General features: G+C 50.1%; 1 protein-coding gene across 4 annotated transcripts; it reads left to right on the forward strand.

Annotated features, from left to right (window-relative positions):
- Nucleotides 1–6,984: 6,984 nt before the first annotated feature.
- Nucleotides 6,985–14,177, forward strand: NFE2 (nuclear factor, erythroid 2). Of its 4 annotated transcripts, none has more exons than XM_081083804.1 (3): nt 6,985–7,253; nt 11,537–11,706; nt 12,558–14,171. In XM_081083804.1, the coding sequence occupies exon 3, from the start codon at nt 13,102–13,104 to the stop codon at nt 13,918–13,920; it is 819 nt and encodes a 272-aa protein (XP_080939930.1). In that variant the 5' UTR covers nt 6,985–7,253; nt 11,537–11,706; nt 12,558–13,101; the 3' UTR covers nt 13,921–14,171. The 4 variants fall into 4 exon arrangements, with proteins under 4 accessions (XP_080939930.1, XP_080939927.1, XP_080939929.1 ...); XM_081083801.1 differs by having other exon boundaries at nt 6,993–7,253; nt 12,913–14,177; XM_081083803.1 differs by lacking the exon at nt 6,985–7,253 and adding an exon at nt 11,051–11,307.
- Nucleotides 14,178–14,458: the final 281 nt, after the last annotated feature.

Below are 14,458 nucleotides of genomic sequence, written 5' to 3' on the forward strand. Positions count from 1 at the left end.
AAGTTGTAGGGTTTTTAAAAATATATATTTTTATTGATTTCAGAGAGGAAGGGAGAGGGAAGCGAGATAGAAACATCAATGATGAGAGAGAATCATTGATTGGCTGCCTCCTGCCCGCCCTCTACTGGGGATCAAGCCCGCAACCCTGGCATGTGCCCTTGATTGGAATTGAAGCTGAGACCCTTCAGGCTGATGCTCTATCCACTGAGCCAAAACAGTTCGGGCCCAAGTTGTGGGTTTGATCTCCATTAGGGACAAGTATGGGAGGCAGCCCACTGATGTTTCTCTCTCACATCAATGTTTCTCTCTCTTTCTCTCCCTTCCTCTTTCTCTAAAATAAATAAATTTTTTAAAAAATAATAGCCTGGCTGGCGTGGCTCAGTGGTTGAGCATTGAGCAATGACCCAACAGGTTACTGGTTTGATTCCAGTCAGGGCACATGCCCGGGTTGCGGGCTCCATCCCCAGTGTGGTGTGTGCAGGAAGCAGCCAATTGATGATTCTCTCTCATCATTGATGTTTCTATTTCTCTCTCCTTGCCTCTCTGCAATCAATAAAAAAATATATATTTTTAAAGGTTTATTAAACAATTTAATTTAATATATTTACTATTTATTTAATTATTTAATAGCAATGTGCCATATACAGAGTGGGGCAAAAGTAGGTTTACAGTTGAAAGGACACAAAACACAGAGTCTATTCTTTTTAAAATATATATATAATATAATAATATTTTATTGATTTCAGAAAAAAGGAAGAGGGAGAGAGAGATCGAAACATCAATGATGAGAGAAAACCATTGATAGGCCACCTTCTGCACATCCCCCACTGGGGATCGAGCCTGCAACCCAGGCATGTGCCCTTGACTGGAATCGAACCTGGGACCCTTCAGACCACAGGCTGACGCTCTATCCACTAAGCAAAACCAGCCAGGGCTAAAAAATATATTTTCATTGATTTTAGAGAAGAAGGGAGAGGGAGAGAGAGATTGAAACATCAATGATGAGAGAGAATCACTGATCGGCTGCCTCCTGCATGCCCCCTACTGGGGATTGAACCTGCAACCCAGGCATGTGCCCTTGACCAGAATTGAACCTGGGACCCTTCAGTCCACAGACCAACATTCTATCCACTGAGCCAAACCAGCTAGGGCCACAGAGTTATTCTTGTATTATTATTTATTAATTATTATATTATTTTTCATACAAACAACTGTAAACCTACTTTTGCCCCACCCTGTATGTGCCATTTAACAATGCTTACTATGTCCAGGGCCCTGAATCACTGAATTAAACATACAAAACCAGTTTTTAACTCATTTACTTCTCACAATAACATGTAAGATAAGTATTATTATTATTATTATTATTATTATTATTATCCCCAAATTACAGATGGGTAAAAATAAGTCCTGAGATATTAAAGAACTTGACATCTCAAAGTGACCAAGATTTGAGTTCAGGCCTTTCTGACTATAAAACTCATGCTCTTAAACATTATACTATAGTATTTGAGACAAATTTTGTACAATACAGTTTATACCAGCCGTGGGCAAACTACGGCCCGCGAGCCGGATCCGGTCCGTTTGAAATGAATAAAACTAAACTAAAAAAAAAAAGACCGTACCCTTTTATGTAATGATGTTTACTTTGAATTTATATTAGTTCACACAAACACTCCATCCATGCTTTTGTTCCGGCCCTCCGGTCCAGTTTAAGAACCCATTGTGGCCCTGGAGTCAAAAAGTTTGCCCCCCCCTGGTTTATACTATCACTATTACAGGATGATATAATAAGACACAATATGGTTCAATTAGAAAAGAAAATATTTAAGTGAGGTCATAAATTCTCTAATATACATAATAATTACAAAAGGAGTTAGACCAGAGAAATATGTGTATGGCCTGAGGCAGCCAGTAAAAGTGCTGCAAAGATAAAGTTGAACTGAACTGGGCCTTGGAGAGTGGATCAGAGGAAAGGAATCAACATGAGCATACTTCCTGCATAAGCACAGTATGTACATTGTCTCATCTGATCCCTCACAGGAACCTGTGATGGAAACCAAGGGGAAACTGAGGCTCAAAGAGATGAAATAATTTGCCCAAGTCCACACTGCTAAGTGGAGAGCTGAGACTCAAACCCAGACCTCTCTTCCACTCCATATGACCTCAGGTTGGTAGATATGGCCGAGGCGAGTATTCTGGTGGAGGGAGCAGCAGGAGCAAAGATAGGCTGGAATAAACAGGATGCCTTGAAAAGGAGGAAATAAACAGGCATCAAGCCTTCTATGCTCTATGGAGCAGAGGGCGGGACTTCCTAGGCAGCTCTGCCCATTGCAGAGGATTGCAACAGGATAGGGTGAGGGTAGGGGTTCTGGGGTTCCTGGAAGATGACTGAAGCCCATAAGGCTGGCACTGTGCCCGTTGTGTGGCTAAAACCGGCCCTGCCCAATATTGCTGGGGTGGGAGAACCATGGCCTGAGGGCTGGTTCCTGGAAGTCTTGCGACCGTCCTTACCCCATGGCCCCCCAACACTGTTGCATTCTAGTGCTGGCTCTCTCCCAGAATTGGCTGCCCACTGGCTTTAGTTCTGTCTGTCCCAAGCATGTTTCTATCAGAATCTGGCTTCCAGATAGACTGTTCTCAGTTCCTCAAGCCCCTGAGGCACCCTGGCCTCCAGGTTTATAAGCCTCCATCTAAATCATAAGAGTCAATTTCTTTTTAAAAAAATATATATATATTTTTTTATTGATTTCAGAGAGGAAGGGAGAGGGAGAGAGAGATAGAAACATCAATGATGAGAGGGAATGATTGATCGGCTGCCTCCTGCATGCCCCATACTGGGGATAAAGCCCGCAACCCAGGCATGTGCCCTGACCAGGAATCAAACTGGTAACCTCAGGGTTCATAGCTTGATGCTCAATCACTGAGCAGCACCAGCCTGGTTAGAATCACTTTCTCATTGATTTCATTTTATCTTCGCAACAACTCCACTAAATAGGTGTTAACATCACTATCTCCATTTCTCAGGTGAGGAAACAACTCAGAAAGGTTGGGTTGCTCAAAGCCACATAACTAATATATACAGGGATTCAAACTCAGGTCTTAAAATTCAAGATCTGGTCCTCTCTCGTTCTACTATATGCCACGCAACCTACTTCTCTCTCCAGATTTAGAGTTAAGGGGTTATTTCTTCTGGGTTATTCTGGACTCATCTATGAGCCTTCATCTATTTTAGGCTCAGTGCTGGGCTCTGCTAGCAGGGCATAACTCTTAAATACCAGGTGTGGGAACCTCAATCCTACAACTCCCTGGACTCTTGACAACAGCCAGCTGTTTTGGTCTGAGAGTGGGGCTCAGTGTCCCCTCAACTCCTGAGTCAATCCTCTAAGAATTCTTATCTGTGGAAAGGAACTTCCTCAATGACTTTTCTATCTTACCCTTACCCAACTAGAACACAAGGGAAAAACAGTGGATGGCTGAGGAGGTCTGACCCACCATCTGGGCCTCAGTTTAAATCCCCTCTTTCCCCCACCACTTACTTCCTTAAGAGGTCCCAGACCTCCTCCACTACCTACTCCTGCCATCCGGGCAACCGCCAGGCTCTGCTGCCTAGGATAACACCCACCCCTCCCCTTGCCCCTGTGGCTGCCTCCTCTTTCCGTCTGTTGAGAGAGGAAGCCAGGGGGTGGCGGGTGCAACACTGCAGGGCACTGATAAAGGGACAGCCCTGCCCCCGCCCCCTGGGGCCACTGCGGTCAGACCAGCAGGCAAGCAGGCAAGGCAGCCAGCTCCTTCTGGGACCCAAGCCCTCCCCTGGTTCCACCTCTACCCGCCCTACCCTACTCGGGAAGCTGGTTGCATAACCCCTTGGGGTGTTTGGCAACATTGCTTGTGGCTTGACCTGATGCTGGCGGTGGTGTGCACACGCTTTTGGGTGAGGGTGGGGGTGGATGGAGCAGGGGTATGACAAGAAGTCAGTCTTTGGAGGGGGGTGAGTAGCAGGGATGGGGAATGGTATAGTAGTAAAGATCCGTGGCCACATTTTTCTCCATGTTCTGTCTCTGCTACCTTTGCTGAAGAGGGGGAATCTTGAGGGATAAGAAGATCTTAGGTATCGTACCTTGCCAAGCCACAGGCACTATCCAACCCATTCAGGCTCCTAATCCCCTGTTAATCTTACATTAAGCAAAGGAGACTTAAGGTAGAAGGGGGTTGACTCTGGACAGGAGAAATCTGAGAGGAGGGAGTTAAAGGAGCTATTCTCACCCCAAGGGCTGTAAAGGGTGTTTGGAGGCAGTACACAGCCTGGGAACCGCAATAACGGCCTCTTTTTACAGGAGGGGAGTGAGGGGAAGGTGGGAGAGACACCTCCACCGGACTCGTTGCCTGAGTGAAGGCTGCTTATTCACTTCGCTCAGCCTACCTGTCGATGTCTGTCCCCCTAATGAGTAGTAAACTGCTTCAAATGCTTCTATGAATGCCTATTGCTTACAGGATGAAATACAACCTCCCTAGCTTGACTTTCAAGACAGTTTACAATCTAGCCCCAGTCAAACTTCCCAGGCTTATCTTCTACTACATCTTACCCCTACACCCACCCAAAGTACTAGGCTGTGTTTTATGCCTCTGTGCCTTCACACCTTTGCTTGGAATACCCTTCTCCCCTTCTCTGCCTGGTGAACCCCTAGTCATTCTCCACAGCTCAGCTTAATTTTCACCCCCTCTGTGAAGTCTTCTTTGAATTTTACCAAACAGAAATTAAGTTTCACAGTACTTTCTATAGAATTTTATTTACTTTTTTTTTTTAATATATTTTATTGATTTTTTACAGAGAGGAAGGGAGAGAGATAGAGAGTTAGAAACATCGATGAGAGAGAATCATCGATCAGCTGCCTCCTGCACATCTCCCACTGGGGATATGCCCGCAACCCAGGTACATGCCCTTGACCGGAATCGAACCTGGGACCTCTCAGTCCGCAGGCCGACGCTCTATCCACTGAGCCAAACCGGTTTCGGCATACTTTTTAAAAAATATATTTTATTGATTTCAGAGAGGAAGGGAGAGGGAGAGAGAGATAGAAACATCAACAATGAGAGAGAATCATTGATCAGTTGCCTCCTGCACTCCCCCCACTGGGGATCGAGCCCACAACCCGGGCATGTGCCCTTGACTGGAATCGAACCTGGGATCCTTCAGTCTGCAGGCCGACGCTCTATCCACTGAGCCAAACCAGCTAGGGCTACAGAACTTTATTAGTGTAATTCCCCGGCTAGACTATGAATGAGGACATGGACTGTCTTATTCATCTTAGTGATCCTGGAGTGTGACCCACAGTAGACAGTCAATAAATATTTGTTGAATGAATGAATAAATGAATAGGTTTGTGTATCCATAGTTGTATCTACAATGCCACAGTATCCTGACTGGTAGTTTTCATTCAATAAATGTTTGTTGACTAGCTATAACCTGATATCATTATTTAATCAGCCATAAGTGTGACTATCACTACTCCTAATCCCCTGTGAGGTGCCCAAATAAGTGTGCAAGTGAGAGAGCTATATCTGAATGTTCGAGTTTGTGACCCAGATTCATGCCCAAGTCATCAAGAGATTCTGAACCCACACATAACATGCAATGAAGCCCTGGGTCACCTCCTGTCCTACATAGATCATACATGTAGAATCATGATTTCCTGGGATAAGGATGGAATTCAAAACATTTAACCATAGGTGTGGCATGAGCATTGATACATTCCACACACACAGGCTGCAGGGAGGCTGAAACGAGGTGGTATGGCATTGCCTCTTGAATTGCTTAGTTGTATTGCTGGGTTGTGGGGGGTCCTGAGAGAGAACTGGGGTGGCTGATGTGGTGGTGGGGAATATTTGGAGGGTTCCCAGCAGCTATTCTTTATCAGCTGGGGCAGAACATTTTCATTGTTTTAACAGTGAACACAATCCTATCAGAGAATACTGGCTGAATGCCAGACCTACTTTGGGGTGGCATCTGTCTGCCTCCCCAGTCTTTAACTGTTTCCAATTTAACTTGAGCACCATATGAAAAAAGAATTAGAGAAAAAGGGTAAGTTTCAGCTGTAAGGACTGAAGCTAGACCTAGGAAGGACTTTCCTTAGAGCTAGGAGGAAGCAAGGTTCTTTTCTCACAGTCTCTGGAGAGAGATGTTTGGCCTGGGACTTGGGTTGCGGGTTGAAGGCAAAGGGATGAAGAGTGACTTCTAGGGGTACTTTCTGACCTGACACAGAGCTGATATCCTACACACGTGCCTTGGCCTGCCCAGGGTATGTGGCTGCCTTGTGGTTGGGGTGCCTTGCCTGGGAGAAAGGAGGACAGAGGGCACCTGGGGTCCCCTTTAAGGGAGGTGAATAATGTCACACACACACACACACACACGCACACACACACACACACACCAATTCCCCTCACACTGACAGCAAACCTGGCCAAGAAAGAGGCCTTTGTCCTAGGACATCTGAGGCTGTAGGGGGAGGGGCGAAGGCTACAGGTGAAAGGACACATCAAAGCAGCCGCTGCCTCTCCCCCAAATAGCTCCCCTACCCCTTTCCCAGAACCCAGGCGTTCCTTAAACAAAAGCAGAGCCCTAAATGCCCACCTGCCTAAACAGCCGGACACAGAGTCCTGGCCCTTTTCTTCTGCACCCTTCCGCCTGGCTATGACTCAGTTTCCCTGTCCCTAAGAGAGTCAGGCGAGCAGAGGGAAGGAGGTTACAGCCTGTATAATGTTTAGAGGTCCCTTTGGAGTGGAACATCCGCTTGGAACTCATTATGTGCATGGGAGAAGCACAGACCTGGCTGGTCTCCTGGGCTCAAAAGGAGGGCTGGGAGAGGCTTGAAGCCATGTGTGCCCCTGCTGGCTGGGATCAGCGTGGGGGTGGGGTGTGGGCAGAAACCACACCGGGCTCAAGTTTCCTCCCTTGGCCAGAAGGGGCAGGAGAAGAGGAGGGCCACAGGGAAAGGGGAGGGTTGGAGGAAGGACGGAGAACTCCGGCCCAGGGCTTCATAGAGGAGGCTGGTGCACCGCCCAGCAGCTTCCCCTACTCAGTGCTGGGTCTGCAGACTCAGCGCTCAGCAATGGCCAGGGGGCGGGGCACAGACCTCCCAGGTTCTCAGAGGTAGCAGGGATCCTCGCGAAGGAGGTGTCAGCCCAGGCCCAGCCTCCCCAGAGACAGCACCTGGAGCCTCATCTCTCTGCACCCAACTTGGAGCCTGCCACAGGTGCTGAGGGGCGGGGTGGGAGGGGGGTTCTAGTGGGATCCAGGGACAGGCTGAGGGGGGTGGGGGCGGAGGAGGAAGAGGGAGGAAATACCCAACTTTTGGCATGTTCTTAAGAGATATCAGACCTTCCCAAGCTGCCCCTGGTTTAGGAATTTGACATCTTTGGGAACTCCTCCGGGAGAAGATCTAGATGGCTTCTGGAGTGTTCTGGGATTCTTGGGTTGAACGGCTGTGGATGGAGACCAGACGGTGATCCGCTGAGGCACCCCTGAGGGGCTGGAGAATGACCCTGAGCCCTGAGTAACCCTTCAGCAGGCTAGTTGCCCTGGAGAAGATCGTAGACTCCCAGGAGAAAGTACCATTCTTTCTCCTCGCCATTTCATCATGCTGCCCTGTCCAGCCGGCTGGGACGGTTTGGTGGAGGCTGAGGAATTGGAGACATTGGAAGTGTTGTTGCAGCAAGATGTGCTGGTGGGAGGGTGGGGTGCTAGTTCTTGCCTCCCTTTGCCCTTCTCTTCTCTGGGCAATAGAGATCAGCTTGGGCTGGAGGGGAGGGGAAGGGTCCCATCCCCAGTGTAGTTCCTCGTAACTGGAAGTCATGGCAGCAGAAGGGGAGTGGGCAGGGAAGCAGTGGAAGGGGAGAGGGGCTGGGGCTGGGACTCTAGTCATTGGCCAAAGGACTGCAGTTTGGGGTCTAGGGACTATGTGACAGGATGGCAGACACTTGTCCCTCTCCCCCTTGTTCCCGTTCACCTGTTTGAGTTGTGTATGTCCCCAGGAGATTGAATCTTGTTCTGATCAACTCCATCTCCTTTCCCTCCATTCCCTTTGTTTCTCCCTCATCTGTGTGTCCCTCTCTCCCTTCGGGGATTCTTCCTAATCTCTCCAAGTAGGTTGCTCACTGGCTACTCCACACCCCAAGTTTCACTGATCTCTCTTCGTTCTTTCACTGCTTCTGTTGACACCTGGAAAGGTAGAGTGGCCTAGTTAGCCTCAGAAGAGGCTCCTGGAGGCAAGTGCCCCTCTGCCTTGTCAAGGCAGTTAGAGCTCCGGGCAGCAGTTGAGGCCAAATGTCTTCCTCCCCCCAGCATCCCTCCCTACACGGTCCTCCTGTATCCCTAAGCAAAGAGGTGGCATCATTCTGTGAGCACTCAGGGACTGTGGTGAGAGCTTTCTGGGTACGACCATCAGGACCATCAGGATGAGAATAAAGAGGGTGGATTTTAGTCCCTGGAGATGGCTCCAGTCCTACCTGATACACAATGTAGGGGAGTAAGATGGCTGTGTGACCACTAAACTGGGAAGTGGAAACTGATTATTCGAAAAGAAAAGGGACACAGAGAGTCCCCCTCCATTTCCCAGTATTCTCTAGTTTCTGCACCCTCTGTGATGTTCGTGTGTGTGTGTGTGTGTGTGTGTGTGTGTGTGTGTGTGTGATGTTCTTTTGGATCCAATTCTCACTGTACTCTCTTCCCCGGTTTATATCACTGGCTGCTACACCCTGGCTGATCCTCAGGAGAGTAGGCTCCGAAGACTCAAGGGGCCTACGCTTGGCATATAGGCCACTACCCATCACTGAGTGTCTAGGGAAAAACATACTCCTCCCCTTTGGCCTGGTGCAAACTTGCCACTATATCAGAAAGCTGATGCCGAGGTTCTCTCAACTCCCCCTTCCCCAACTTTTTGCTTCTCTCTGCTCCCCTCTGGTTCTCATTTCCCTGTCCTAGGGTGAGGTGGAGATTGAGCTCCTGGTCTTCATGAGAAGAGGCTGATATCTAGTCTCAGCCATTGGGGCAGTCAGAACCCACTGTTGCCCAGGCCAAAGATTGGAAGATAGGAGAAGCCTGGAGACCACTTGCCGGTTGGACCAGTTTAGTGTGTCTCGAAAACACCAGGGCACTTGTTAAAATGCTGATTGCTGGGTACCCGCACTGATGAATTCAATTCAGTAGGTCTGGGGTGGCTTTCAGGATTCTGTTTTTATGAGTACCCAGGTAATGCGGTGCACAATGCGGTTTGTGACTGCCTGAGCTAGAAATAATCTACTGCCTCTCACAGCAAGGAGGTTCTTCATCCTGTTTCCATTAAATGGAAGAGACTGAATGAGAAGCAATTTGCCCAAGGTCATGCATCTGGAAGGCCAGAGAACCTTTCTCCTGCCTCCTAGGGCAGAATCTTAGTATTGCACCTAAGCGTCAGGCCTAGGAAGATATGAGAGACAAAGGGTGGGGGTAGGTGGGTGTGTGAAGGACTGTGAGGCAAGAGCCAATGTCCCTGCCCCATAAACCCCTTCTCCATTCACTTTGCCTTTGGGCAATTTCCTTCAGAACCTGGGTGGGGGAGGGTGGATTTCCGGTGTTGAAATGGCATCCTGGACAGACATAAACACCCCACCCACTCTGCCCAATGGCCAGGGGCCTGCGCCTATACCAACTCTCAGCTCTGGGGATGGCAATAGAACAAGGGGGTAGGGGCAGGGGCTGGAGGAGGTCCTCTTTCTGAAGAATAATTTGCAGCTCTCTCTAATTATGTTGTGAGATTCGAAGAGTGGACTCCATAACCAAATAGCTATGACAGGCCATCCTTGTGGTAATCTAAGGTCATGCAATTTGAGGTCATTCCGTCCCATCCTCTGTTCTATGTTTCCCCTCCCCATAGCCTGACTGCTTCTACTTATATGACAGGAGTAGGGAGTAGTGTCCGGCCTTAAGAGATCAGGAGGTCCCTGCCAAATTTACTTGGAATTTCTTGCCGAAGGCAGGGAGAACAGATGCAGGGGAAAAGGGTGACAGGGAATAGGGAGGTAGGATGAGGAGAAGACTGACAGAGAGAAGATGAAGGCAGAGGTGAGGGTTTGCTGAGAAAGTTAAGCTGTCCAAGCAGAAAGGGACCTCCGAGTTCCACTTGTCCAACACTCTAGTTTTACAAATGAGGAAAGAGGCTCAGAGAAGTGCGATGACTTGCCCAACATCACACAGCTACTTTGTGGCAGACTTTCAGCTAGAGCCCAGATCAAAAGAAAAGGGGCTGGAGGGGAAAATGTATTCAAGGCTCTAAAGCAGTGGTTCTCAACCTTCTGGCCCTTTAAATACCATTCCTCATGTTGCGATCCAACCATAAAATTATTTTCGTTGCTACTTCATAACTGTAATGTTGCTACTGTTATGAATCGTCATGTAAATATCTGATATGCAGGATGGTCTTAGGCGACCCCTGTGAAAGGGTCGTTCGACCGCCAAAGGGGTCGCGACCCACAGGTTGAGAACCGCTGTTCTAAAGCGATATTCCCTAAAAGAGGAAAAAAGAGACCAAGATCCCACAGAAAGAATCCATGATGTGGACCACTAGTAAAGGCTTGGGGTATGGAGGCAAAGGGCGAGAAGGCACCTAGAGGCGATACAGGCTATTAGACTAGCCGCGAGTAGGCTCAGTCAGTAGCGGTTCCAGACCTGACTGCTATTTACCAGCTTGGGTTTCAATGTCTGAATGGATCTTATAGGATCTTGGTGAAAATCAGCCTCATAAACGAATGCTTGTAAAACACTAGTACAGTTCTTGACAAATGCTTAGTACATCTTTGTTACTTTGGAAGAGGAAAGGTCCTGGGCTGTGGGTTGGGGTATGGACAAGATGACCCTGCAGGGACACAGGGCAGAGGTCCAGTGACTGCAGAGACCATTCCTCCTCTGCTGTTTGCAGCTGATAAACCTCTTATCTGGCCCGGGCAGGGGAGTCCAGGGCCAGGATAGGAGGAGAGGGCAGGGCAGCTATCAGGCACCAGGCCTGGGCCATATCTCAGAGAAGGGGAGCACTGTCTGCGTGGTTCTTCCCACAACACAGTCCTTGGGGATGCCTGCGCACTCGCTCTCATCTTGGGAAGAAAAGGCTGAGATCCTAAAACTGAGAACAGAGGAGGAAAGCAGGAGTGATCCCTGATGTTGCCTCAGAAAATGGGGAGGAAAAATCCAGAAGACGTGACTTCTGCCCCAGCCAGTGATACAGTTTTGGGGAGAAAGAAATAGGGTAAAGAGAAGGCATCTTGCCTGAAAAAAAGGTAAAGACCTAATGTGCTCCCAAAGGAACTGACTACAGATGAGATGGAGGTCACACTGCAGAAAAAGACGTTCTAGCTGGAGGAGCTGGTTGATGAGTCTGGCGTGAGGGGGAGGGGATGAGGTCTCTCCTCTCAGGTACATTGGAAGGAGCCTCTCTCTGGAGGCAGGCAGGATAAAATTGCTGCCCCCTAGTAGGAGAGCCCTAACCCCATTTCTCCTTTGACACAGGTTGCTGGGGCCATTTGGGTTTTGGGGGACCCTGGACCAGGCCCTGGCCCAGTAGGATGCCCCCGTGTCCTCCCCAGCAGAGCAGGAACAGGGTGACACAGCTGCCCACTCCGGAGCTGGGTGAGATGGAACTGACTTGGCAAGAGATCATGTCCATCACTGAGCTTCAGGTGAGTGGAGCTGGGGGCGGGGGAGGGAAGAGTAGAGAAGCAGAGAGTCTCGCTGGGACTGAGGCAGGGGGCTGGAACAAGGAGGGCTCAGGGTCTCAAGCTGGAAATGTTCCAGGCACTGGAAAAGGAAGGGCTGAAGTAGAAGGGAGATCTGGATGTTAGACCAGAACAGTAGGGGAAAGGGTGTGGAAGAGCAGGGGACAGGAGTGGTGGGGAAGGAAGGATTTGACTGGGGAATGTATGCTCTCAGCAGCCACTCTGCACACATCTCTCTACCCCACCTCCGGCCCCGCCTTCCCTTCCTCACCTTCTTTTATTCTGACCTCTCTTTCCTCCAATCCTGCTCATCTTCTCCCTTCATTTCTCCCCCTGCCCTCAGCAGCTGGGCCCCTTTCCCCCAGGTAGCTGAGCAGTAGTTCAAGGGCCTCAGGAAGGGGGGTCAGTTTATGCCAGGGTCCTCTCCTCCTGCTAGTGGACAAAGGGGTATCTGTTGGCCTAACAATAAGGTCTTTGTCCCCAGCTGGGCTAGAGCAGGGTGGCTCCCCAACGTGCTTTGGGGGCCCTGTTTCTAGCATGTTCTCTCCTCTCTGCACCTGGGCAGGGGCAGAGGGACTGAAGAGTGGAGGGTAGAGCTGGCGCGGGCTCCCCAAGGTGCCTCTTAGCCCCCAGGGTGACACAGCTGCCCACTCCGGAGCTGGGTGAGATGGAACTGGCTCTGCGCCTGACCCTCTCTCCCCTACCACTATGCATGGGCCCCCGGGATCTGCCCTAAGCCCTGCTCCCACACAGCAGCTCCCTCTGCTGGGCACCCAGGGCATGGCCAGGACCTGAACTTGACCCTTTGACCCTAGATAACCACAGCAGGAAAGCGTTCTGAGGGGTCATCTTGGATGACAACTCCTTGTCTTCCTGAAAGAAATAAAGAAACATGAGCCATTTCAACCCAGAAGAATTCCTGAGGAGGAGATTCCATATGTTAGTTCTTTCTGAAGTCCGACCTCAGTGATATCCATTCCTGTTTAAACTGCTTTCTTCTGGGAAGACTTGCATTGCAACTTTACAAGACGCTTTCGATGATTTTTAGTGCCTTTTTGTTCCTTTGTTGTTATCTCACTGGGTCTTTCAGAAGGACCGAGCTTGGTCCTGAGAGAGCTGGTTCTCTTCCTCAGCCTGTCTCCAAATCTCTTTTTATGTCTTTTCTTGCAGGGCCTAAATGCCCCAAGTGAGCCGTCGTTTGAGCCTCCAGCCCCAGCCCCATACCCTGGGCCCCCACCACTCCCAACTTACTGTCCTTGCTCAATCCACCCAGATGCTGGCTTCCCCCTTCCTCCACCACCTTATGAGCTCCCAGTATCCTCAACTCATGTCCCAGACCCCCCATATTCTTATGGCAACATGGCCATCCCAGTCTCCAAGCCACTGACTCTCTCAGGCCTGCTCAGTGAACCCCTCCCAGACCCCTTAGCCCTCCTGGATATTGGGCTGCCAGCGGAGCCACCCAAGCCTCAAGAAGACCCAGAATCCGACTCAGGATTATCCCTGAACTATAGTGATGCTGAATCTCTTGAGCTGGAGGGGACAGAGGCTGGTCGGCGGCATAGCGAGTATGTAGAGATGTATCCGGTGGAGTACCCCTACTCACTTATGCCCAACGCCTTGGCCCACCCCAATTATGCCTTGCCACCTGCTGAGACCCCCTTAGCCTTAGAGCCCTCTTCAGGCCCTGTGCGAGCCAAGCCCACTGCACGGGGGGAGGCAGGGAGTCGGGATGAGCGTCGGGCCCTGGCCATGAAGATCCCCTTCCCTACGGACAAGATTGTCAACTTGCCGGTAGATGACTTTAATGAGCTGTTGGCACGGTACCCGCTGACAGAAAGCCAGCTGGCACTAGTCCGGGACATTCGACGGCGGGGCAAGAATAAGGTGGCTGCCCAGAACTGTCGCAAGAGAAAGCTGGAAACCATCGTGCAGCTGGAGCGGGAGCTGGAGCGGCTGGGCAGTGAGCGGGAGCGGCTGCTCAGGGCCCGTGGGGAGGCCGACAGGACCCTAGAGGTGATGCGCCAACAGCTGGCCGAGCTGTACCGTGACATTTTCCAGCACCTTCGGGATGAAGCTGGCAACAACTACTCCCCTGAAGAGTATGCGTTGCAACAGGCTGCTGATGGGGCCATATTCCTTGTGCCCCGGGGAAGCAAGATGGAAGCCTCAGACTGAGCTGGCCCAGCTGGGCGGACCAGTGATGGAGATTCCCTTCATTCCCTTCTGATAAAGGAACTCCCCGGCCCCGAGGCCCGGAAGAGGACAACAGTGAAAAACCTGACACGTTAGGTCCAAGGTGTGTTCAATGAGGCTTGCTGTGAGACAAGTGTGTGAGGGGAAAGCTGGAATCTTTCTGTGATTCAGCTCCCCAGGTCTCCAACCTCCACCTCTTGTTTGAGCTTTGGTTTATAAAGCACTCTACAGAAACAGTTTTCCACCGTGTCTTCCTTCTCCAGGGAGGGTGATGAAGCGGAGCTCTCCTCAGAGCTCATTTCTTGGTTTTGGGGGGAGGAAATCCTGCCAAGCTCATTTCTTTCCCCTACAGCTCTCTGTAAGAGCGGCACGCACAATTTTGGCTCTAGCAGTATGCGATCTACCACCTTCATCCTTTTTAGAGCCAGGGGCTGTGAATGATCCGAGGAACTCCACCCTCCCTGGCGGCCCCCTATTTATAGAGCTGAGGTTGCCGCCAACGCTGGCTAGAGTTTCTATG

The sequence above is a fragment of the Myotis nattereri genome (genome assembly GCF_964212035.1).
Source record: "Myotis nattereri genome assembly, chromosome: 2".
In the NCBI taxonomy this organism is placed as follows: Eukaryota; Metazoa; Chordata; class Mammalia; order Chiroptera; family Vespertilionidae; genus Myotis; species Myotis nattereri.

What these genes read in the sequence shown, in the direction of transcription:
- NFE2 (XM_081083801.1), top strand. Translation starts at nt 11,593, where the DNA reads ATGCCCCCGTGTCCTCCCCAGCAGAGCAGGAACAGGGTGACACAGCTG. An exon ending in TGTCCATCACTGAGCTTCAG is followed by an intron (nt 11,707 to 12,912) that starts GTGAGTGGAGCT and finishes CTTTTCTTGCAG; the next exon opens with GGCCTAAATGCCCCAAGTGA.